Below are 27,865 nucleotides of genomic sequence, written 5' to 3' on the forward strand. Positions count from 1 at the left end.
TGAATTCTTAATTCAAAACTGCACACCCACCTCTTGTGTAATCCCCCGACCCTGTTCTAAAGACCATCTAAAGATGGTGGATTTTTGGCTTTGTCTTTGAACTAAGTCAAGGGAAGTGGTTCATTTTTTTAAAAACACCTCAATCATTCAGCTTCTGCTGTCACCACCTGACAGAAATTTCACAGGTTCTAAAGAGGCATAGAAACCTTGAATATATTGATTTATTTTTAATGCAGTTGACACTCCGTTAACTGGATTAGGATCAGCCCAGATTTCTTAACTTTGGTTCTCTGACCATTTCCCCTGGCTTTCTCACTCATCAGCCTTCCTCAACATGCCTTGCTTAGGGTTAAATGTTTTCATGAGCATGAAAATGGTTACTTCACTTACTAAATTTGAAAGTGTTCTCTTGCTGAATTAAAATCGATATCTTCAAATAGAATTATACTCATTAAGCTTACATTAACATATTTTCTACATGAATCTGAACAGAAATATTATATCTTTTATATCTCATTGTCTTCTCCTTTAGTTTATTCTTTCATAATTTTCTGCATCTTTAACATCATAATGTTAAAATATCACTTTTTAATGGGTGCTCTTCTTTTGTTGTTATACATTAAGCAAACATTATGACATAGTTAACCAAACTTATTTAAAACAATAGATGATTCACAAGACTTATTTTCATCATACTAATTAACAAATTTTCAGTGTAAAACAATACAGACCTTATTAAATCAGTTATGAATAGTATAGCAAATCAAGAGCAACATAATTCATTTCTTTGGATACAGCAATTCATGGATGTTTTGTAAAATAGGCAGCAAGGTCTTATGGGCAACTCATCTTTGGACAACTATGGTGAGTACCAACTGTATCTTTTAACACAATAAAAACAAGGCAACCCAAAGTCCTGATTTTAACCATGAGCACTCACAACTCTATTTGGTCACAAAAATTCCTTCAATATAATTCATCTTCATTGAAAGTAACTGGAGACATATTGAAATAGAGTCATGCCAAACCAGAGCACAGAAGAAAAATGATACTATGAAAATGTTCCTATTCTAAGTAACCATTATCCCAACACTTCTTATATAACATCTTATCCATAGCAACTGATCCTTTAGTTTTCAGTATATTTGTATTTTATTCCAGTCATTTTAAGCACAATTTCCACTAAATTCATTAGTTCTGAGGATGTTTAATTGCACAATAATATATCTTTTAAGCATAATTTACCAAAAATGTCTTACTAAAGAGAATAATGAACATTTTGTTTTGTAGCGCTTTCTACAAACAGCTATCTAAGAGACTGGCATATTTAAAGAATCTTTACATTAGGACATATATCCATAGATTCTTATGATGCTTCAGTCAATATAATATTGAAATTAAGACATATCAACAAAGAGGTATACTTGCATTTAATAAATCATCTTGCTTAAAGGAGCAAAGGACTGTAATGGCAATATCATAGAGCAGTATTTGAATAGCAGCTTATTTATGTTTCAGATGATTTTTATTTATTTAATGAAGTACTTAATTAACCTATGATAAACATGTATAACCAAATGAAATTTTTATTTGAATATTATGTTTTTGATGTACTTTCTTTACTAAAGCACAAACTATCACAGTGTCCAACGCTAGTCAAATCTTGTCCTCAGTAGTGTGCTTATCCATCCAAAGTACCCATGCACACAAATGCAAATTCATGCATGTCTTCAAACAAACACATGCAAACATTCTCAGACCCTCAGACACACAGATACATACAGAATTGGTATTTCATTTTTAACAAATTCAGAGTGGATGAAAATTTTTAAAAATCTGTATATGATGTCTATATATTAGTAATATTCTATTAAGTAAATATAATACTTACTTATAAATATTTGGTTATGCGTAGGAGTAAATGGATTGAAGCCATGTGTGTTCTGCACATTTGTGGGTGGGTATGTGTGTTAACTGAAACACAGTATCCTCATTTCTTTCCCATTTTATTTAATTAATTATTTATTTTGAGAGAGAGAGAATGTGAAAGCAGGGGGAGAAGGGACCAAGGGAGAGGGAGAGAATCTTAAGCAGGCTCCATTCTCAGTGTTGGAGCCCAAAGCGGGGCTTGATCTCATGACCCTGAAATCATGACCTGAGCCAAAATCAAGAGCCAAACACTTAACCGACGGAGCCACCCAGGAGATGCATATTTAAAATGAGAAATATAGGGGCACCTGGATGGCTCAGTCGGTTAAGCATCTGTCTTTGGTTCAGGCCATGATCCCAGGGTTCTGGGATTGAGCCCCACATTGGACTCCCTGATCAATGGGGAGTCTGCTTCTCCCTCTCCCCGCTGCTCGTGCTTTCTCTCTCTCTCTCAAATAAATAAATAAAATCTTTAAAAAAATAAATAAAATGAGAAATATATGTATTTCATATATAAAACTATCACGTTTGTTGGGAAAATAGAACAAAATGAGCAACACCAATATTAAATAGTCATTTCCATTTGTCCTAAGATTTTTTATGGTCACATGGCAATATTATTACAATATAAAAATGTATCAAACATATGGTACACCTTAAATTTATGCAATGTAATATGTCAGCTATATTTCAATAAAAAACTTTTTTTTCAATTAATTCTAAACTCTCCTACCAGAATAACAATATATACAATATATGTATATTTTTATCCCAGAGGCTTTGACTACTATATTAATTAACATTTTTATTTCTGAATATTTAATACTATCTTGGTACTAAAAGGACTTGCCTATCTGATACTCATTATATATACTTTATCTTATAATTATAATGCATATATGTATGTACATATTCTTCAATTACCTATCTATACATATTCATTATTTTCTTCATAAATTATGATAGTTAGAAGTTAAGCAGTATGCTTGAGCTCTATTCTTGTCCAGTGTACTTACGTGTTGGAACACACCAGGGAAAGAAAGAAGATAAGTACGCTGGCGGATTCCTCTTGAAAACATGATAATGACAATATTCCTAGCATTCAAATGATATTAACTACTGAGAGTATGCTGGCATCTTTTCAGCTGGATGTACCTTGTCTAAGATAATGGTAAACAAACCTGGAATCTGTGAACTTATGAAGCAGGGTTCCTTGAAAAATATTTTGTATGCTATGTAATTATGGGAGTATAAGGGGATATTTGCAAAAAAACATGGCTTTCTTCTGTGTTATGTGCCTGTGCCCATTACTTGATAATCCCACATGTTAATCCGATTCAGAATGAATCTAATGTAACTAGAAAGGACCTAGGAACCTCTGGAATATCCTGGATCTCTCTCTTCATCTGTGTCTCATGATTATGTATATCTTTGAAATTATTAGTAAAACTTGAAACTCATTCTTACTGAACATTTGGCTACTTTCAAAATGGTTTATGTTCAGTCAACTTTTTATTAACAAATTATTTGCCAATGGGACCATGAGCTCTCTGTGGTTTTTAGATTATGCTGTGAATATAATCCTATAATGCCTTACTGAGTATCTTCCATTCCCTCTTTGACATCACATAATATGACATGATTGTTTTGGACAGAAAAAAAAGAGAGGAAAGAGAGAATTCCCATTTTTTCAAAAAAAAAAGTTCATATGTTTTTGTCTTTACTCTCAGTTAACTTATCTTACATAACACAATATTTAAAGACTGAAGAATTTTCTCATTAGCAAAAAACCTCAGTTCAAGACATAACAGGGACGCCTGGGTGGCTCAATTTGTTAAGCTACTACCTTCAGCTCAGGTCATGATCCTGGAGTCCTGGGATCAAGTCCTGCATAGGGGCTCCCTGCTCGGCAGGGAGTCTGCTTCTCCCTCTGACCCTCCTCCTTCTCATGTGCTCTCTCTCTCTCATTCTCTCCCAAATAAATAAATAAAATCTTAAAAAAAAAAGACATAACAATTCCCCCAATGTAACATATAAAAACTTATGTAACAATCAAATTCAAATAAAGTATGGAAACTCTCAATAAATTATTTAACATCTTTGGCAAAGAATTAAACCTAATATGTAAACCTAACAAATGATACACTTGAAAATCTCATTGGATGTAACACTCTATATTTGTTTTAAGCAGAAAGTAATTGATACAGGGATATGCAAAGATCAGAAATATTTACTGGTATAAGTGATGGATAATCAAAATATTAAGGAAAACAGTGAATTTATCTTCAATTATTCAATTACATCATGTTAGAAAAAGCAAGGACATTTTAAAATGTGCTCAAACAACAATGTCTGATGTAGGAGAAGACACAGAAAAAAAAACATTGCTTTCTTCTATTCTAGCGCACATGCACACAAATTATACAAAAATGCACTAACCTGTTTTAGGATCTACAGAGAAGTAGGGTTGTCCCTGGAGAATACTGTAAACCACGCGGGCACTGTTTCCATAGGTAGGGTCATCTGCATCAGTAGCTGTCACCTGTAGAACAGAGGTACCTGTGCATTCAGGAAAACAAATTTTAGTGTGCAGTAACATTTAGCATGTGACTTGTACACAGAAACAGGTTACTCTGACATGCCTATGGAACACTATAGTGGATGTATCTTATGAAATATAATTCTTGGATTTATCTGTCAAACATAGCCCTTGCTTTTTTCCCCTGCCAACAACTGTACCAGGTGAGAGACCAAAGAAAATATTTGATTTCCCATATTTTAATACACTTTTTTATGTGCCAATAACATTGTGAGAGGCCTCTTTGACACATAATCAGGGTTAGATTGGATTGATGATCAAGAAAAAAGAATCAAACTGGTGTTCAACTGTGGGGTAAAGTTAAAGGCAGGGTGAGAACATGCATTGCATGTTACATACCTATTCAGAAAATGGGAGATTGGATGGTTTGTGATTAGGGGGGAATGTGGGTGAGTTGACATTAAATTATCAGTGGCATCAAAATAGTACATTCAAACCATTTTCCATCATTTATGCCATCTTTATTTCTTACATGGACTATTAATGAGTCACCTAACTGGTCTCCAAGGCTCAGTTCTCATTCCTTTAGGTTCTTCTTTATAGTACCAATATAATTATCTTTATACAATGGGTATCAGAATATGCCTATTACACTGGATTTTTTAAAATTAAAGTGTACTTTAAAGGAATTTATAAACATTAAAATACTGTATTTTGAGGTAAAATTAGTGGTTGTATTCTTCTGATTTCTTTCATGTTTATATCTTTCAAATACGATTTGCATAATTAGGTATATTTATACCATATTTCAGTTTTTCCCAAATGAAAACTGATCTAGGTATAACAAGACAACCATCTATTAAGGGCTATATAACTCCACTGTAAATTTAGTGGGTTAAGAGCTCTCATTTATTCATGAAATGTACTTGATGAATCATCTAATAGGGCATACTTGATATTTTATTCTGCCTAACTAGAAAAATTCCACCTACTAATTCAGGTTGTGTAGCAAATAAAAATATTTCCACAATCAAGTAAGTCTGTATGAAATTCTGCATTCATTTTGGTACTTGACTATGAAAGCACTGACAATTTTCAGTCTTTAGTTTTAATAAGTACTTCAATTATTTAGGCATGGCACACTTATTAAGGGTCTAATATCTGTTTAACTACAAAGATTTTACTTCCATGTTGAAATGCAGATGCAACTTGAAGCAAAGTTTGTTCTTTGTCTTCAAGGCATCCTAGAAAACTTAATAGAAGTAGTATGGCTGACTATCCTTATTAGCAGATTATAAATGCACATGGACTTTCAATAATATGTTAAGATTCTGGCCTCTAAATAGTATTTTTACATTGAGATTATAAGCAGAAATATGATTAGCAATTATGCATACTCAGAAGGGGAGGACTGTGTGATGTCTAAAAGAAATCTCTAATAATGAATAATAAAACACAGTGGGGACACTAAATGCTGGCAAGAATACTGAGAAACTAGGTCACTTATACACTGCAGGTGGAAATGTACATTTAGCAGATTCCTATAAAATCAAACACACATTTAGCTTACAACTCAGGAAATTGTAGTCTTGGGCATTAATGCAAAAGTAATGCAAACATATGCCCGCATAAAACCGTGTTTGCAAAAGTTCATAGATATTCACAGCAGCATTATTTGTAGTAGCCCCAAACTAGAAATGACTCAGATGTACTTTACTGGGAAAATGGTTAAACAGACTGTGGTAGTTGATAGTATGGAATACTACTCAGCAATAAAAATAACAGCCTGTTGATACATGCAGAAATTTGTATGAATCTTCAGGGAATTATACCCAGTGGGAAAAAAAACAGTCCCAAAAGGTGATATATTGTATGATTCTATTTATTTAACCTTCTTGAAATGATGACATTTTAGAAATTGATAACAGATTTGTGGTTGCCAGGTTGAAGGAAAGGAGGTAGAGTTAGGGGAGGCTGGTTATAAAAGAGCAACATGAAGTCCTCATGATGTTAGAACTGTTCAGTATTTTGATTATGGTATGGGATACATGAACATACATTTGTGATAAATCACATAGAACTAAACACACACACACACACATAAAACTAGGGAAATCTAAATAAGATTGGTAGATTAAATAATTTTGATCCTGGCTAAGATATTTTTTATAGTTTTGGCAAGATGATAATTATGTAAGATGTTACCATGGAGAAAAATGGGGTAAGGATACAAAGAATCCCTCCATATCATTTCTCATGACTGCATGTGAATCTGTGATCTCAAAATTAAAAGTTTATATAAAAAACAAAAATGTTTTCTTGCCTCACTGATATTCCATTCTGAGAGAGCCTTATTTAGGCTTGTGTGTGTACCATGATTTTTCTCATTATATAACGCACTTCACTTCCTGGCTTGATTAAACTTTGCAGAGTTAGTTAAATTACACTCCTAGGTATAATTATTGTTATGTTTATAAAACAAAGTTCCAAGGACTTTTTCTGTGATGTCAAAACACTTGTTCCGTGCCTCACATTCATCTCTCCAACCTGTTCAGAGAATATCAGTAGATAGACATCTACAAATAAAAGTTGGTTTAGGAGGCATTTTTGTTGATTGCACGTTGAAAAAAAAATTAAATCTGTAGCTGGTGCCCAGACAAAGCTCTAAAAAGTGTAAGAAGTCCATATTGTGGCTAAATAACAATATGGACCTATACCAATAAAAGGTTAGGTTCTGTACTTGATTCTAATATAGTTAGTACTTTTATTTTATTTTTTTTTTAAGATTTATTTATTTTGACAGAGAGAGACACAGCGAGAGAGGGAACACAAGCAGGGGGAGTGGGAGAGGGAGAAGCAGGCTCCCACTGAGCAGGGAGCCCGATGTGGGGCTCGATCCCAGGACCCTGAGATCATGACCTGAGCCGAAGGCAGACGCTTAACGACTGAGCCACCCAGGCGCCCCTAGTTAGTACTTTTAAATGAAAATCTATGTGTTCTTTACATTCAAAATTTAAATTATAAACAGTCCTTTATAATACTTTATAAAGTGTTATAAAATTTTATCAGTCAAATATTTGATCTGATTGGAAAAATGCTGATCGTACTGGGCTTATACAAGGATTACTGAGATTCAGGAAAGAGAGAACAGTGTAGATATAAAGCATTAAAATAATGGTCATCTTTTGGGCGCCTGGGTGGCTCAGTCGGTTAAGCGACTGCCTTCGGCTCAGGTCATGATCCTGGAGTCCCTGGATCGAGTCCCGCATCGGGCTCCCTGCTTGTCAGGGAGTCTGCTTCTCCCTCTGACCCTCCCCCATCTCATGCTCTCTCTCTCTCATTCTCGCTGTCTCAAATAAATAAATAAAATCTTTAAAAAAAATAAAATAAAATAAAAATAAATAAATAAAATGATGGTCCTCTTTTAAGAAGCCACACTTATAAAATCCTCAGATTTTAAAATGTTCTCTGGCTTTGTGATAGTTATTTAGGTTTAAATTATTTTTAACGTCTTAAAAATAGTCCCGAACCAACCATTCCATAGAGAAATCTGAGAAAGACAAATAGTGTAAGATCACACCTCCCTTGTGGTAATAGGCTGGATCACCACATGACAAAAAAACAAAAAATAAAAAATAAAAAATTGTTCTGCTTGGCTTAAAGTGTCTATAAAAGTCCAGCCTTGTTAAGTGAAAGCTGAAAGGCATGAATGGAGTGACAAGTGAAATGAAGAACAACGAGAAAAGGAAAAAAAAGAAAAGAAAAAGTAGCCTCTTGGTGCTGACTAAGTGAAGGTTTAAAGTAGCACAGAGAAGTGAGCAGAAAAGGGATCCAGGAGAGAAAAAGGAAATATGTTAACTCTCTACCCTGGTCAAAATGTACTGTCACTAACAGTTACACATCTCTCTATAGTAGGTCTCACAGTATTTGGCTATTCTATTTGCGTGAAGTAAGGTAGAGCAAATGATCTCTATCATTCTACTTTGGTGGCATCTGAAGGGATCAGGCCACAGCTCTGCGTACACAGATGTCTGGTTGAAGGGAGCATGCGCAAAAGTACAGCACAGCCCAAGCGAAAGTCAGCCTGGCCCCTGAACACAGTAAGGGTAAAAATAAAGAGCAGGGACGGCAAATAAGTCCCCTGGCCAACTGTTTCAGGATTTCTTACCAAGGAGAATTGGTAAGGGGGTTTCAGGCCAAAAGAAAAAATTACACATATCTTACGTTCTTATTGACTTGAAGCCTCGATGGCAACATTTTAAGAACCATTGGTGCTTTTAGAAGTTATTTTACATTAGGAAAAAAAAAAAAAAGTTTTTTTTTTTCATTAAAAATAGATAATAAAAAAATAGAACTCTTCAGGGTGCGTCAGGGGTTGAATTGTTTCCCCTCAAAGTTCATGTGTTGAAGATCTAGACTCCAGTACATCAAGGCGATCTTATTTGGAAATAGGATCATTGTAGATGTAATTAATTAAGATAAGGCCAAACTGGAGTAGGGTGGGCCCCTACTCTAACATGCCTGGCATCCTTATAAAAATAGGAAATTTGGGAACACACACATACACACACACAGAATACTTTATGCGAAGATGAAGACAGAGATCAGAGAATTTCCTCTACAAACCAGGGAAAGTCAAACATTGCCAACAAACTACTAGAAGCTAAAGGAGAGGCTTGGGACAAACCCTTTTCCAGTACTTGAGGAGGGAACATGACCCTGCTGACACTTTTGACCTCAGACTTCTAGCTTTTGGAACAAGGAGACAAATATTTTTGTTGTTTAAGCTACTCAGCTTGTGGTACATTGGTACAAGAGACTTAGCAAGCTAATAAAATGTGTCACGGTTGCAATGGAAAGAAATTACATTTATTCTCAGAATTTACAGGTGTTCTTTCACTGAATCTGGACAAGAGTCTAAAGTTATACTTCACAATAAAATGATGGATAATTCCCTTTGCTACATCATAAATGAGATAAAATAAAAAGTTCATCTCACAAGTTGATAAAATTAAATTAGGTAGAAATTAATGGTATCTGATTTTTTTAAACATCAGGCACTACTAGTGATATAACTGTTGGCATTTTTAAGTAAATTAATGAGATATATTATTTATGCTAATGAAGGATTTCTATTCCTGTTTAAATGTTTAAGAGAAAAAATCAGTATTTATCTATTCTGAGAAGGGTATCCCACATTAGACAATTCCGTTCCTTTATTCATGCTATGTGCCCTAATTATATACATAGAAGAAAAGAGAAAATTCTTATTCTTTATAATGCTAGATTTTCAAATAGAAATATATGAAGTAATGCCAAGAAGTCCATTATTCTACTAGAATATTCAAATAATCTAATTTTTTCTAGAAATTATTATATACATTCAGTCAATAGATATTAAACCAGTAATAGCCCCTTCTCTATATAACTTCTATTTTTTTTTTTTTTAAGATTTTATTTATTTATTTGACAGAGAGAGAGGCAGAAGAGAGGGAACACAAGCAGGGGGAGTGGGAGAGGGAGAAGCAGGCTCCCAAGGAGCAGAGAGCCCGATGCGGGGCTCGATCCCAGGACCCTGGGATCATGACCTGAGCCGAAGGCAGACGCCCAACGACTGAGCCACCCAGGCACCCTATAACTAGCTTCTAATCAAAGAAAACTTTAAAAGTGCTTTATAAGCTTTCTTAATTTTTACAACAATTTCCCATGAAAAACAACCACAGAAACATTGCCTTCTAAAGTTTCATTGGCTATTTAATGCACAATATTTTCATGTTAAATATATCTTGTGGCACACACTCAGCTGTTCCCATGCTTGGGATTAATACCTTTCAGCTGATGCTTTATACAAATCTGAAAAAAAAAAAAGATTAAAGTACATAAAAAAACTTTCAAGATATCTTTTCTACAATAAAACTTAAGCCTTGTTTCTTTTGGGAATTGCCCTGTGTCACTCTTTTCATTTGGTTTCTTTTTGTACTATGCTTTATAAATAGCATGCATTTTGGAAAGTTACATATCAGTGGAGCAGAAAAAATGGACTTTCTTAAAAGTCTCTAAAGACCAATTTGAAATATTAATAAGGCATTTTAATATAAGCAAATATTCTCTGACACTGCAAATCGTTATGCATGACTTGTCAGGGTTCACAGCTCTGTGAAAATCTCAAGTGAATCAATGTTGAGCAAGAACTTTTGAGTAAAAATCAGCTGAAGATATATGAAGGCAGAGTATCTCTCTGAAGGAATCTCATAGGGCTTAATTCTCAGAAGAATTTTCCAGGGATTGGGAAAAAGCAATAGTTACCAAGATATAACTTAAATTTCATTCTACACAGGAGAACTGTAATTTCACCAACAGAGCAATAACACAGGAGTCCAGTCATTGTGTAATTTGATAAAGCTTTGAGTATTCACCCAGGAGTCATTGGATTTTTAAAAAATTCCTTCTGCAAGAGCACTTCTGAAACATTTGGTACCAAAACAAAAATCACTGTTGTAACCATGTATTTTAAATCATGGCTATCATTAAGTCTGTGTATTTTCAATTAGATCCCTTTTATGGAACTGCTTAGTGTAAAATTTCACATTATTCAAGTAAATTTTATATTACAGTCCTAAATAGAAAAAAAAATAATAAGGAAGTAACATGCATTTAGCACCAGTGAGGTGAAAAACACTCCACTATATGCCATTCAATTTAATAATGACATTAATCTATTGAGAAAATTACATTTAATCCTATTTTATAGATGGGGGTACTGAGGTTCAAAAGGCTGTGTAGTTGACAATTGGAAAAGGCAGAATTCAAACCTGGTCCTATCTGTTTTGATATGTGACATTCTTTCCTCTATAATCTATTTCTCCAACCAGTCAGGATGGAGTTTAAGAGTTCCATCCATATCTTCCACCATTTGGTGTGCATGTGTGTTTCCTTGATGGTATGTAATGGCCATCCAAGTGCATCTATTTGGGGAGACGTAGTGTTATATTTCAATGCTCTGTCTACCTGGTCAAAAGCCAAGTCATTATATACATTTTGTAAAATAAAGGTGTGTGGTAGAATAGTTAGGGGAAGCATTCTCCAGGTACTGACACTGTTGTGCTCTTCTGCAGCCTGCCTTACCAACTAAATAAAAGCAGATGCTAGAAGAAAATTGCAATACAGAAAAGAAAGATGTGTCTACCTCTGTTGCTGTCTACCGCCCTTCCCTCCCTCCCTCTTTCAGCTTAGGGTGGTCTCTCTAGCAGTGTCTGCTTTTCTGCAATGGTCCCAGCTCCCTCTGAGCTGCCTTCTTCTATGGGTCCATGCAATAAAGCCCAGCTCCTGAGGTCAGGTAACACTACTCTTCCAGCCCTAAGGATAGTAAACTCCTGCCCTACTTGCCTCATGGTCCACGACTTGGTTTTTCACTTCTCCTTTCATTTTTGTAGCTCATTCCATATTTGTAACTCCTGCTCTTGATCTAACTGGCAGTGGATTTTATTTTCTTGCTTAAACTCTGTGATACAGAAGGTATTAACAGGTTTCTCCCTGACTATCCTTCATTGCTTTTCTGAGTAATGACTATACTTTACCAAATAAAAGGTTAGTTTCTGTACTTGATTCTAATATAGTTAGTACTTTTAAATGAAAATCTATGTGTTCTTTACATTCAAATTTTAAATTAGTCAATATATTGGAATCTGAAAGACATCATTTGGAGAGTTATTCATTGTATGCAAAATAAAATTATGAGATTTTAAGAGAAAGTGTTCTTTGAAGTGGAGAAAATTTTCATATATGTATGAAAATTTCATATATATATATATATATATATATATACATAATTGAAAACTTCAATACTTCTCAAAGTATTCACCAGTTATTTCTTTACTTTACCATGTGTGGTGATTAAGTACATGTACTGTTGCTGATTTAATATTAGTTTCTTATCAAAAATTAGAAATTGTATCTATAAATAGCTTTAATTTTCACTGTTTAGAAAAGATTCTATTTGAAAAATAAAGAAAATTACCAAATTCAGCATTGTTCCGAATAATGGAATATTATTTCAGCTGAATTTTCATTCAATAATAACAACAAAGCAGAAACAAAACCAAAACAAACAAACAAACAAAAAAAGGCAACACAAAATGAAATACAAAGATAAAAATATTTTGTCCTTGTTTGCTTACAAAGTTGTCAATAAAAGTTTGGAAGAGTTTACTAGAAGATTATAGCATATATTCATAATATATACTGTATATTTTGTATACATATTTATATGTCATCATATTTATATATACACATAGACAATTGACATTCAACCACTAACTTCAATCACTGAGTAAAAAACTTCATTTTATTTATTTATTTTAACCAATTAGCTGGGAAAATGGATTTCTAAAATAGCATAGTAGCACAGTCTATATATTTTTAAGGTAGTCAAAAACAAAATAAATTACAACTAAACCATATATACATATAATTAGAAGCCTTTTTACTTTTTGGTTCCTATGCCCACTCTCACCAGATTCACTGTTTGAGTGTACCAACTTTTTGCCTACTGCTTGTTCTTTCATTAGAATTTAAAATTTTGATTGTATCACAATTGAAAAATATTCATTGATATACCATAATTGAAAATGAAGAATTCACTGCATCAAAGTTATCGCTCAATACCTCTCCCATCACACAATTTAATTACATTACTAATTTAATTTTATTTTATTTTAAAGATTTTTATTTATTTGAGAGAGAGAGAGAAAGCATGAGAGAGGGGAGTGTCAGAGGGAGAAGCAGACTCCCCATTGAGCAGGGAGCCCGAAGCTGGACTCTTATCTTAGGACTCTGGGATCATGACCTGAGCCGAAGGTAGTCGCTTAACCAACTGAACCACCCAGGCACCCCCATTATTAATTTTAGTTATGTTAGTTACTTTTATCACTATGGATAAAATGGTTAATTAAATTCCTGTATTTTGCTTCAATAATTTTAGGCAGCAAACATTCTCTTAATGATTTCTAAGGAAATATATATAATTTACTGCCTTTTCACTCTTAATTTTTGTCAGCTACATGTTTTAAGTCATTGTAGTATACATTATATTATGTTCTTCCTCTACAAAAAATGGCTTTTGTGATTTTTTTCTAGGCTTTTATTTAGGAGGCTGGATATAAATGGACAATGTCTAGGCCGTATATAAAAATAGAACTCTGACTCATAATCTGTAGCAAACAGCCCAAGAAATCAACCTGCTATCTACAATAAACAGCCCGGGAGCCAGGCTACATATTTTCCATAAATCATACGTGTAGGAGGTTAAATGATTTTCCTTAACAACAATCCAGGAAGTCAAACAATAACATTCAGCCCAAAACGACCACGGCTTGATCAATAACTTACAGCTTCTCTACATTTTTCCCCATTTCCAACTTAAACGCAATCAGATAAGACAAGACTCGCATTTGTAACCAGTCACACAGGATGCTCTAAGTAGCTCACCTACAGCTTCTCTATGACATCAGCTTCCAATCAGGGCATACTCAAAACTTTCTATTTTGTCCACTATAAGCCTCCCCAAATCTTCTCTCTGCTTTTGAGTCTCTGCCAAAATGCAAGTGACTGGGAGCCTGGGTGGCTCAGTTGGTTAAGCGACTGCCTTCGGCTCAGGTCATGATGCTGAAGTCCCGGGATCGAGTCCCACATCGGGCTCCCTGTTTGGCGGGGAGTCTGCTTCTCCCTCTGACCCTCTTCCCTCTCGTGCTCTCTGTCTCTCATTCTCTCTCTCTCAAATAAATAAATAAAATCCTTTAAAAAAAATGCAAGTGATTGTGGTTAACTCTGTTACAGCAAACTTTGAATAAATAGCCTTTGCTCTTTATCATTTGGTTCATCTTTATTTCCACAAATTATTTTTAAAAAACAAGAATAAGCACTATTTTATTATACAAAAAAATATTCTTTGCAAAACCAGTTAATGTGACCTGAATAATTTGAAAAGATGCAAAAACCTTTATTTCTAAGCTTTGTCACAAAAATGAGAATGTTACAAGTATCAAGATCAAATGATTTTTCAAAATTCTTAGTGCATATAGAATATTTTCTACTCTTTTTCTAAATCCAATATATTCTTTTTTCTAGAAATACTGTATGGTTTAAAGTTCATAATGTATATTTCTAGTGTATTCATGCTTAGGCACTAGATGTGGTTGTTGATTTTTCGTAGTTTTTCCATGTCTGAAATTTTCTGAGTCTTTTCATATCTGAAAAAAATTACTTTCACTAATATTTGATTGATAATTTTCCTGCTGGAATTAAATTAGAATTTTTTATACAGTTTGACATTGTCTTTTCGTTTCTATCTTTGCTCATGAAAACTGTAATATAGAGAAATACTTGTCCTTAAAAACTTCTCTTTTTTATATTACATTTTAAAATTTCTTCATTATCCAGGGAAATTTGATATGTGGGTTTTCAAATTAGTAAATCAGCTTTCCTGCTTGGTACTTTTTTATATTTCTTCAAGTTGAAAACTCAGGTTTTCTTTTGTTCAATATCTTTATTTTTTCCCTCACAACAAAAGTAAAATATTTCCAGGTGATCACCCATGTCTACCACTGAACTGTGTTTTTCTTTTTTTTTAATTTTTGTAAAAAATATATTTATTTATTTTTGTGAGAGAGAGAGTAAGAGAGAGAGCACGCATGAGTGGAGGGGAGGGGCAGAGGGAGAAGCAGACTCCCCACCAAGAGGGAAGCCTAATGAGGGACTCGATCCCAGGACATCAGGATCTGAGCCGAAGGCAGACACTTAACTGACTGAGCCACCAAGGTGCCCCATATGTTTTTCTACTTTGTCTTGTTTGTACTACACAATACCAGATGTCTCTGGCTTTATTTGCTAGATCACCAACTTAGTCTTCACTTATGTCTATCACATAGTCTTCAGCTATATCTACCACATCATTCAGTCCACTGATTAGTATTTGTTTTAAATTCAGCATCTTATTTTAATTTTAGAAATCTATTTATTTTTGTTCCCTGGAAACTTTACTCTTCATTTCAATGTACTCTTGTTTAATGAATGCAATAAAATCTCAGATTTCACAGTTAAGCAAAGTAGATTTTTAATTTAAATTATTCTATTTTATCTGAATTATCCCTATTTCTCTGTAATAGATATTTATTTCTTTATTTTAATTCTTGTTTTTAGTGTTTAAAAAATTAAGGGGAATTAATATTTTTTAAATGTCCTTATGACTCAAAGTGATCTACAGATTCAGTGCAATCCCTGTCAGAACCCCTAAATTTGTATAGAAACACCAAAGACCCTGAATAGCCAAAGCAAACTTGAACAAAAAGAACAAAACTGGAGGCATCACACTTTGATTTCATAATATATTACAAAGCCACAATACTCAAAACAGTATAGAAACAGATATGTAGAGTAAAACACAATAAAGAACCCAGGAGAATCCTAGGAGAAAATATAGAGGAAGCTTCTTGACATTGGTCTTGCTAATGATTTTCTGGATATGACAATAAAATATGGAACACAAAACAAAAATAGACAAATGGAATTGGGTCAAGCTAAAAAAATTCTGCACAGCATAGAAAGCAGTCAACAGAGTGAAAACACCACACTGGAAATAGGAGAAAATATTTGCAAACTATATATTTGATAAGGAACTGATATCCAAAATATAAAAGAAACTCACACAACTCAATAGACAAAAAAAAAGTAATCTAATTAAAAAATATGCAAAGGATCTGAAGAGACATTTTTCAAAAGACATACAAATGGCTAATGGGTACATGAAAAGGTGCTCAATGTCACTAATCATCAGGGAAATGTAAATGAAAAGCACAATGAGATACGACCTCACATCTGTTAGAATGACTATTATAAGAAAGATAAAAGATAAGAAGTGTTGGCAAGGGTGTGCAGAAAAGGAAATCATTATACACTGTTGGTGGAAATGTAAATTGGTCTACCCATTATAAAAAGTAGTATAAAGTTTCCTCAATAAATTAAAATGATCCAGTTATCCCAATTTTGAGTATGTAAATGAAATCACTATCTGAAAGACATATCTATACTCTCATGTCACTTCAGCATTATTTACAATAGCCAAGATATAGAAATGACCTCAATGTCCAAATGTCCATCAATAGACAAATGACTAAAGAAAATGTGGAAATAAAAATATATATGGCATATATATGGAAGATTGTTCAGCCTTAAAGAAGAAGGAAATCCTCCTTTTGCAACAATGTAGATAAAACTGGAGGTCATTATGCTAAGGAAAATAACCAGACACAGAAAGACAAATACATTATCTTACTTACATGTGGAATCTAAAATATTCAAACCATAAAGCAGAGAGTAGAATGATAGTCTCCAGGGGCTTTGGGGTAAGGGAAATGGGGAGATGTTGGTCAAATAGTATATAATATTAATTGTGCAAGATGAGTAAGTTCTGTAGATTTAGAAAATAGCATGGTGACTATAGTTAACAATATCATATATATTGTATATTTGAAATTTTCTAACAACATAGATCTTGCATTCTCACCACAGAGAGAAAGAATGAGAAAGAGAGAGGGAGGGAGGAAGAGAGGGAGGAAGGTAGGAAACATTCACGAAGTGAGGTGATGAATATGTTAATCAGCTTGAGCTTGGTGATGTCACAGTATATACATATATCAAAACATCAAGTTGCACACCTTAAATATATAAAATCCCCATTTGTTAATTGTAACTCAATAAAGCTGAAAAATGTTAAAGTTAAAACAAATTGGGTTGATGCTTATCCCTTTAAAATAGGAATGCTACATCTAAATAAATGTGGCTGGATGGGTCAATATAGTTGCCAGGCAGATCAAGGACTTTTGTGTCCCCCAAAATGAGGAGAGGAATGATTTGCCTCAGAATAAGGGACCTTGTGATATTTGTCCACTGGTAAAATCTGTTTTGTTCTTTTTTGTTGTTCCTCTCTGATGTGGAATTTTGGTTTACTGAAAGCTATTTTCTGCTTCATTCCAGTGTTCCAATATCCCTAAGTTAGCCATACTTAGGGGGAAAAAATCATCAAAGTCTTTATAATAGAATAAAAACACATTTTCTTTGTATGTGAAGATGAAGTTGAAAAAGTCTTTTTTGTTAATAAATAAAATAATGAATGAATGAATGAATGTTTAATTTATTAAGTTGCCTGGGTGATTTCGCCAGGTCCTTCTGTGTTTGTGAATTTACTAGGGCTTTCATGGGTAGAACAATTTTCACCTTTAATGCTTATGATCATGAATATGGTCTGTCTCTTTTCCCCTATTCAATTTTCAATGTTTTCAATGCTCCAGGAATTTTCAAAATCTTGGACTCATTTTTGTTACTCTATCTTGTTGTTCTGGTTTCTTTTTGAAATATTTATGGTTTCTTTTTGGAATATCCTCTTTGACATGTCAAGGAGAGGCATGAAGAGGTTAAGTTATGCCATGATGACAAGCTGGGTATTTTAAATGAGAAAAATACAACATGATCTCAGTAAGAAAAATAAATACAACTCCACTGTCATTTCTCTTCAGAAAAGCAATCTTAATAGTGTTTTGTATGTCTTTCCATAATTTTATTTTGGTTCATTCAAAAGTCTATCATGTAATTATATATATACCACAGCTTCTTCTATACCTAATAATATGCCATGGATATTTCCATGCCAACTAAACAAATATAATTTCAATAGCTACATGACATTCCACGTTTTTTTTTATAAAGATTTTATTTATTTATTTATTTGAGAGAGAGAGAGAGAAACAGCATGAGAGGGGATAGGGTCAGAGGGAGAAGCAGGCTCCCCGCCGAGCCGGGAGCCCGATGCGGGACTCGATCCCAGGACTCCAGGATCATGACCTGAGCCGAAGGCAGTCGCTTAACCAACTGAGCCACCCAGGCGCCCCCATGTTGTTTTTTGACACATATTTAGATTTTTCTAGTTTGTTGTATTTTTTATAGTTGTGGAACAAATTATCATAAACAGTTGAATAAAACAAAAGCCATCAAATTTGCTTATATTTCTGTGTTTTGTTTTGTTTTTTGCTATATACATGCAATATTGTAATAAGTTTTCGGAGTAGTGTCCTCTTCTGAAGGAGCACAACTTCTCCAATATTCCATGGTCCTTCAGTGTGACATGGCAGCAGATTTAAGAGGCCATTTCACCTATGAAGGCAAAAAAGTATCTGATCTGATCTTCTGAGTTCTCTCCTTACCAGTGGATGGGAGCAACAAAATATTTCCCATTTACTAAGGTGTGAAGGAAGTTTAGCTAAGAGAAACTCAATGGATCTCAAGAGGACTTACAAATGAAATGGAGAACAGGCAGCCATGACCATCAAGGGCTGATCACTGAAAACTAGTAGGAACAGAGACATCTGGTAGATGGCAGCAGGAATCCACAATGGCATAGACATTCCTCTTCCTCACTGTGCCATCTTTACTGGATCACTTTCCCTTCTATCTATGCCTCATCACTGTACCTTCTAATTATAACTGGGCTGCGGTGTTTTTATTTAATTTTTCTCACTATGACTTTCCCTACACTTGATCACTGTGCATTTACTTTTTATCTAATTGCTGGGGTTATAATACCTCATGCTGAGCCTTCTCTCTATACCTGAACACTGAGCATTCACTTCATACCTGATTGCTATGCCTTTACTCTATAGTGGGTTACTGTTCCTTTGCTCTGTATGTGACTCTCAGAAAGTAAAGAAAAATATCCAAAATGGTGTCTCAAAAAAAGAAATTTGAAATTCATAATAGAATTAGGAGTAAAGTTCAATGAAAAGTGAGGTTGAATTTATTCCATATCTGAGTTTTGAGAATGAAATTTCAATAGCATATGCCCTAATACAGTGATTTCACAATTTTTTCCCAATTTATAAAACTTTACAATAATTTCAATGTATATGCTTTCAATAAAATATAGGAGCAATAGCATACATTAATTAAATGATTTTTATTAAAAAAATATCTCCATCAAGATACATTTTAACCTCCAAGGCCAATTTATTAAACTGATAAGAACAGATACTACACTTGATCTTAGTCAAAAGGCCGAGAAGCGATCCAAGGCCAATCTATATAACAAAATGCTCCACTGGCCGCTATAGAAGTTTCACTTATTATATTTTTACAATTACATGCACATGACTTCTATGTAGAACTTCCAAAACTCTGATTGGTTTGCTTTGTATTCCTACACTGAGGGGTATACACATGAAAATCATTCTTTGAATATATTTTTTTAAATATGTGCAAATTTAATTTTTGTGAATTGAGTCCATCTTTTTTTTTTTTTTAAAGATTTTATTTATTTATTTGAGACAGAGAGAATGAGAGACAGAGAGCATGAGAGGGAGGAGGGTCAGAGGGAGAAGCAGACTCCCTCCTGAGCAGGGAGCCCGATGTGGGACTCGATCCCGGGACTCCAGGATCATGACCTGAGCCGAAGGCAGTTGCTTAACCAACTGAGCCACCCAGGCGCCCGAATTGAGTCCATCTTATGATAAAAAAAAAAAAAAAAATCCCAGTGAAGTATTTTCCATTATAAATTGATCAGTTTTCTTAGGGAATTCCAAGTCTAGTCTATTTTCATAAAGAATAAATGGAGAGGGGCGCCTGGGTGGCTCAGTCATTAAGTGTCTGCTTTCAGCTCAGGTCATGATCCCAGGGTCCTGGGACCGAGCCCCCATCAGGCTCCCTGCTTGGCGGCAGGAAGCCTGCTTCTCCCTCTCCCACTCTCCCTGCTTGTGTTCCCTCCCTCGCTGTGTCTCTGTCAAGTAAATAAATAAAATCTTTAAAAAAAAAAAGACTAAATGGAGAATCTAAGGAATCAGTAGTAGCATAAAATGTAATCTGGTGAATCATATCTATCATTGAGTAAAAATGAGAAACTAGGTTGGTTTATGTGGAATTTTTTGCATTTACAACTTAATCATATATAGGAAAATAGAATTAATCATTACTTCCTGAAGCAATAATAAATTTTTACCAGATATAAGAACAATGATGTTCAAATAATTAAGAGGCAATATTTCTTCAAAATCTTTCCTCAAAAAAAATCTTTCCTGCAGACAAAGTGTAGGTGAAAAGGGTCAACTTTTGTAATTAGTTGTAATTACTCAATAAAGATTGACAAAATATGGTTTCAAGTGATGTGGTTATAATACAACAAAAGTAAGAGAGCAAAACTTCTGGGCCTCTTCTTCAAAAACCCTTGAAACTTGCACTTTTATACTATTGAAATGCTGCTCTAAGAGTCCATACAAAATATTTTCTTCCATTCCATAGGTTGTCATTTCATTTTGTCAATGTTTCCATTGCTGTGCAGGAGCTTTTTAGTTTGATGCAGTCCCAGTTGCTTATTTTTGTTTTTGTTCTTTTGCCTTTGGTGTTAAATCCAAAATATCATTACAAAGACCAATGTCAAGGAACTTACCCTCATGTTTTCTTCACGAGTTTTACGTATTTAATCCATTTGAGTTGATTTTTGTGTATGATGTAAAATAATGGTCCAGTTTCAGTGTTTTTCATGTGGCTGTGCAGTTTTCCCAACACCATTTATTGAAGAGAATATCCTTTCTCCATTATGTATGTTTGGTTCCTTTGTCAACAATTGACCATATATACATGAGTACTTTTGGTCTCTCTTTCTATTCCATTGGTCTAGGTGTCTGTTTTTATGCCAATACTATACTGTTTTGATTACTATAGCTTTGTAGTATAGTTTGGAATCAGGAAGTGTGAGGTCTCCAGCTTTGTTTTTTATCCCAAGATTGCTGTGGCTATGAGGTATCTTTTGAGGTTCCATAAAAATATTAATAGTGTTTTTTCTGTTTCTGTGAAAACTGCCACTGACATTTTGCTAAGGATTGCATTGGATCTGTAGGTCAGTTTAGATAGAATGGACATTTAAACAATGTTAATTCTTTCAATCCATGAACATGGAATACCTTTTCATTTATTTGTGTCCTCTTCAGTTTATTTTATCAATGTTTTACAGGTTTCAGCTTACAGATCTTTCACCTTCTTAAATTTATTCCTTAGTATTTTATTCTTTTGGATGCTCTTATAAATGGGATTGTTTTCTTAATTTATATCTTTTTTGTAGTTCACTATAAAATGGATGCTGTTTTGAGCCACTAGGTGTGGGTTGATTTGTTATAAAACACTAGCTAACCGACACAAGGGAAAAGTTAGGAGAAGAAAAAAGTTATGAAACTTAGAATTTTTTTGTTCAACTTTCACTTCATTAGTTATACAATGTGATTCCTCATACACACTTTTAATTTACCATGTAAATAGCAGTGTCAGTCTCATTTCATTGAAATTACCTCATTTTGAAGTTATGCCCAAGGGTAATGATTTTAAAATGGCTACTAGAATCCTGGAAGCTATCCAAGGTGAAGCTCCCAAGATGTTTGGCCAGAACTAAATCAGTCCCCCAATAAGCAGTGCAATAAAGTAAGCACAGCTGGTGTCTCTTCTTGTTGCTTTGCAAGAAAGAACACAGCTGCAAATGCAAATAGGCCTGGGAATTAGAGACTGGAGAACAAAGACATGAAAAAGACTAGGATGTTTGAATACATCTCCAAGTGCAAGGCACCTTGTGGCTATTAAGGGTCATACAGTAAAACTTCATATCTTTTCTTTTTATGTCAAACTAAGAATCAGTGCTCCACTGAAGTTGAAGTTTATAAATTACATACTTATAACCTAATAAAATGTAATATTTGTTCTCTCTCCTGTAAATTGAAATTTATTATTTCTATAGTCTTGTTATAATATCTTAAATATTTATTAAATGATTTTTATCCATAGGTATCTTTTATTAATACACAGAAGAAATGAAGTAGAGATTTATACAATTCCTTAGAGATATGTTGTGAAAAACAACAACAAAAAAAAGTTGTGAAATTTACTTTAAGGCAAATTGCATTGTGATCTAGTATAGTTACTCTCAAAACAATTGCTGGGTACAAAGTAATTATTTTTGAAAATTTAGAGTGACTGCAAAACAATTTAAACTTATACTAAAAACTACTGATTCTAGATAAAAGGAAGACTGTAATTTCAAAAATTGGGGTATATTTCTTTAAATATAGAAGAGACCAAATTATCCTTTTAAATTATTTTAAAATTATTGTTTTAAATGTTTTTTAAAGAGATTTCTCAATATACGTAATAAAAACACCTGTACCGACTTTTTATAAGAATACAACATTCTAGTATCACTAAATGTCTTGACACTTATAATGTCCTTTCTGAGAATGGTAACACTGTTTACAAGTACATTTCTACTTACCCTATTTTCATTTCTTAAATGCCACACATGCACTAGACTGCTGACTCCAAAAGCAGGTATAATTTAATCTCATAGTTTCCTCTTTGTGCCATGATAATCAGTATTATTAACTTTTTATTTCATATTCTTAAAATTCAGTTCTGAAAAACTTAGACATTTAATGAAGTTACATTAAATCAAAATTAAAGAAGTACTTGTTTAAAGTTGTTTAAAGGACAAAGAAGAAAATTATTGTATAGAATAATTGCTAGAAGGAGGTAAAATCACAAAGACTGGCATGATAATGTAATGCATACCAAAGGAAAAAAGAAAAAAAAGTTAAATATTCATTGATAAAATGTGTACAAGTGTCTTCATGGACCTATCCAGGTCCATAATATTATGTCATTCTGTCCACACATGTTCATTTTGTTTTATTTGATCAAATTTTTAGATTAGTAAAAAAAAAAATGCAATATGACAGTCAGCAGCTTACAAGGCATTCATCATAAATCAAATGGTCCTTTTCTAAATCAACACTATAACAACAAGCAGATTTTCTTTTAAAAATGAGAGTCATAATGACTCTCAAGTAGCCATACTGTTACGCTTTGCTCTGTGAGCACAAATAACCTAACTTTACTCATTGGTATACCTCACTGTTTTCATAATATAGTGCATTTGAATATGGCAATTAATATTAACCATAAAAATTGCTGACCTGGGCAGATAGAATCATTTTTGGCCATAAAATATATGAGTATTCTAACACTATGAGATTCCCTTTGGAAGTGACTATAAATTTAACAAATAGCATATTCTCCAATTCATGTTTCTACTTTGAAATGCTTTTAAAAAATACTCTCCCCGCAGAGAGCATTTGGCAATGTCTGAAGACACTGTAATATGGTGGTGGTAGAAATGATGCTACTAATATCTAATGTTTGGAGGCCAGGGATGCTGCTGAGCATCCTACAAGGCAGGGCAGTCCTCCACAGCAAAGAATCATCCAGTCTAATATGTCATTTAGTGGCAAGGTTGACAAACCCTGCTGTAGAGGGATATGATTCCCTAGATAATAGTTGAAATTACATGAAGTAAATCAAAGAGGTAAAGGGTAACATTGTATTGAGACACGCATCGATAAACACTCTAGTTTATTTTGCATCTTTCTTTATTAAACCATCCAGAATGCCAAGACTTTGTCTGCTGGTTATTACTCACTGACAAGAAACATGCAACCACATTTTGCTTTCCTCACAGGTAATATTGCACACAGCAATTACTTGGAGGGCTCCATGACTGTTACTTAGCACTATAGATATACAAAAAACAATAATCTGATAAACTCTTGCACACCCAGGAAGTCTCTTGTGCTGCCTTCTCTGCATTCTCATAGCATAATCCGCTAAACTGTGAAGGGAATTCATCATTTGCATGACAATTGTGTTTATTTTCCCGCTTAACACGTGTGCGCACCCGCCCACGTGCGCACACACACGCGCGCGCACACTGTACACACCTAAGTAGACCATAAACCTACAGGGAAGACAAGAGTATTTTTCATTACTGTATCTTCTTTTTTTTTTTTTTTAAGGTTTTATTTATTTGACAGAGAGAAAGACAGGCAGAGAGGGAACACAAGCAGGGGGAGTGGGAGAGGGAGAAGCAGGCTTCCCGCGGAGCAGGGAGCCCGATGCGGGGCTCGATCCCAGGACCCTGGGACCATGACCTGAGCCGAAGGCAGATGCTTAACCGACTGAGCCACCCAGGCACCCCTCATTACTGTATCTTCTATGTGGAGTTCTTGTCTGACAAACCCCTGCACACTATGTAAGATTAATTGAGGACGTCTTCTCTAAGTCTGCAAGCTGAACTCACTGTCCACTTTATGGTTCTCTTGTATTTTGCTTAACGAACACTATATTGAAATTTTCTGTTTATATGTCTGTAACCTGTTCAAACTTAGGGACCTTGTTTCCCCTTCCTTCCTTCCTTCCTTCCTTCCTTCCTTCCTTCCTTCCTTCCTTCCTACCTTCCTTCCTTCCTTCCCATTTTATTAGTAGCCACTATTCTCAGCACATAAAATGCCTTCCCTCTGTCCTCTCTGCAAAAAGAATTAAAGAGATACAAAAAGGGAGATTTTTTTAATGGCTTGGTAATTCAAAACTGAATTAATGAGTATATGACAAAAACAATGACTTTGTCAGACACCATATGCTGAGAAAAATTTTGTTGTCATCTACCTATACTATTTGCCATTATTAGTATTATAAACCTATATATCTTTAAGCATTACTGTTATTTAAAATGTTTTTATCACAAATCTGCATTTCACTTTTTATTATCACTTTATAAATAATATATATATAAAAATATATATTTTTAGTAAAGAAGAATGCGTTTCTCTGATAGCAGATAAAGCCACAACCGATTTTTCGAAGTAATCGCCTTCACCAGTATGTGTGTTTTTTTTAAGATATGTCCTATATGCACATACACCATACAACACACCCTTACTTTCTAAAATAAACTAGACTATTCCACATGTATTTCTTAAAACTTTTTTCTCACTAAAACAATATAGATCTTCATATGTCAGTATATACATACAAATTTGTTCATTTTAAGACTGCATATGTAATCTGTATGTGTTTGAAGAGTCATTTACTTGAAAATTTCCTTACTAGTAGATTTCAAGTTTGTTTCCAATGTTTCCCTGTTAGGAATAACACTACAATGGCATTCCTTTAACATGTCTCTTTGTGTAATCATGTGAATGCATCTATAGGATAGTTGTCTATAATATGTTCTCAATTTAAAATACTGTTAAATTGCTACCCAAAACGACTGTGGGACTTCACCTGTCTGCTAATGGCTCTGTACATTAACAACTTTGTGAATTATCAGACTTGTGTACTTTGGTAGGTGAACTCTGGTTTCTCCTTCTCCTTCGTGGTTTCTTAAATTACTAACGAATTTGAGGTTTTTCTTTGGATAAGTAACACGTTTCTTTTTTCTGTGACTCTCCTGCTAATGTAATTTCCCCATTTTTAATTTGATTGTGAATGTTATTAAAAAAAATCCCCTTATGTAATAAAAATTAGTTCTCTGTCAGCCATGTTTGCCAGTATTTCAGTTCATCTTTCATTTTATTACATTTAGCATAATTATTTGACATCTGTATTTTCAAATGTTTATTCATTTAAATTCATGTCTTATTGATTGTTGCTTATTGTATCTTATCTTACATTTAAAAATCCTTCATATACTTGTTTGTTTTGTTTTTTAGTGGCTGTGTTTTCACAAGCAGATTCAAGTTTTAATTTTTATAGTTTAATCACAGATTTGTTTACTATTAACTTTGTCCTTAAGTGTGGGGAAAAGCACACTATTCCCATTGTCTCAGCATCATGAGTACACTGGTCCTCCGCCTGAGCCCCACTCCTGAGCTCAGTTAATGAGGCTACTTTCCATTGCTCAATACCTCCATTTGTTTCACTTTGCACACTATCTGCATCACAAAGGTTTTTCAGCTTTTGGCACACATACCTTCCTGGAAGCTGTCCATTGTCTTTATCCACACTATATCTAGTGTACACATTTTCGAGTTGTTAGAAAATCCTTTTCCAAAAACATATCCTTGTTGGACTCCCTATGGATTCGATTTCTAATATAAATAAATGTCTATTCCCTTACTCTCAGGAACTTTAGGATTAATTTTCCTCTTCATGGTATGTAGCCATCCCCAAATCCAATCCTTTAAAACAAAAAGGAACATTATAATAACATTGAATCTATCTTCACATGTCAAGAAGGAAACCCCCACTTCTGCCTCAATAAACGGTACAGATTCTGGAACATCCACTATTTTTGTTATAATTATTCCACAAATAGCTTGATCCAGATTTTACATTTTTAACTAAATTTAAAAAAATAATTGGTAACTTAAAAGCTGAATCTCTATCTGGCTTAGAAATGTTTTTCAGTTGCACTTCTTACTAACCATGTAGTCTTGGGCAAATTATTTAACTCTATGTATCAGTTTTATCATCTGTAAAACAAGGATAACCATAATGTTGCCCTTATGATGTGAGCATGAAATTATTACAAATTACATGCAATGCCTGGCATATAGTAAGTGCTCAATAAATATTTCTTGATTCTGTTTCAGTGATCATTACCACAACTGCTTTTTTTTTTTTTTTAAGATTTTATTTATTTATTTGACAGAGACAGAGATAGCGAGAGCAGGAACACAAGCCCTGGGAGTGGGAGAGGGAGAGCAGGCTTCCCGCCGAGGAGGGAATCCGATGTGGGACTCGATCCCAGGACCCTGGGATCATGACCTGAGCCGAAGGCAGACGCTTAACGACTGAGCCACCCAGGCGCCCATTTACCACAACTGCTTTGACAACTTGTAGTCTCAGATCCTGGCAAAACCAACTAGTTGTTTTGCAGTGATCAACTTCAGATTTTCTGCAGAACTCAAAGTCAACATTCAAATGTCCAATTTCCTTTTCCTTGCTGATCAAAATTTCTATGGATGCAATTGATTCTCCAGCTGATGGCAAGCAAGATTTAAATATCTGAAATCAACTGTTAGCTGCATCATAAGCAAAAAGGGAAATAGCTGCCATAGTACAATCATCTAACATCACAATTACATAGAAAGGGAGATAAGTGCTGATTTCATGTGTCATACCCAAATCAAGGCACTTCATGGAAAATGGCATCATTGTTTCTTTCTTTTTTTTTTTTTTAAGATTTTTATTTATTTGACAGAGATACAGCGATAGAGGGAACACAAGCAGGGGGAGTGGGAGAGGGAGAAGCAGGCTTCCCTGAGGAGCAGGGAGCCTGATGTGGGGCTCGATCCCAGGACCCTGGGATTGTGACCTGAGCCAGAGGCAGACGCCTAAGGACTGAGCCACCCAGGCGCCCCGGCATCATTGTTTCTTATCTGATGCTGAAACCATTCTCACTATTCTTTTAGATTCAGTATTGGTTTTAATTTTTTGCCTTTGGGGTCCTTGTTAAATCTCGAATTTGTCCAAGTACCAATTCAG

At 34.2% G+C, this 27,865-nt stretch overlaps 1 protein-coding gene and 1 pseudogene across 2 annotated transcripts in view; both read right to left on the reverse strand.

The window, feature by feature from the left end:
* CDH18 (cadherin 18) overlaps positions 1 to 27,865 on the reverse strand; it is a 403,581-nt gene that overhangs the window by 177,541 nt on the left and 198,175 nt on the right. For both annotated transcript variants that reach the window (XM_006726862.3, XM_031018262.2), the window contains exon 4: positions 4,369 to 4,488. In XM_006726862.3, coding sequence (XP_006726925.1) covers positions 4,369 to 4,488 — 120 coding nt within the window. The remainder of the gene's footprint in view (positions 1 to 4,368; positions 4,489 to 27,865) is intronic.
* LOC115939547 (U2 spliceosomal RNA) lies at positions 19,462 to 19,579 on the reverse strand (annotated as a pseudogene).

Source organism: Leptonychotes weddellii, chromosome 7 (genome assembly GCF_054177405.1).
Source record: "Leptonychotes weddellii isolate Sample4059 chromosome 7, ASM5417740v2, whole genome shotgun sequence".
In the NCBI taxonomy this organism is placed as follows: Eukaryota; Metazoa; Chordata; class Mammalia; order Carnivora; family Phocidae; genus Leptonychotes; species Leptonychotes weddellii.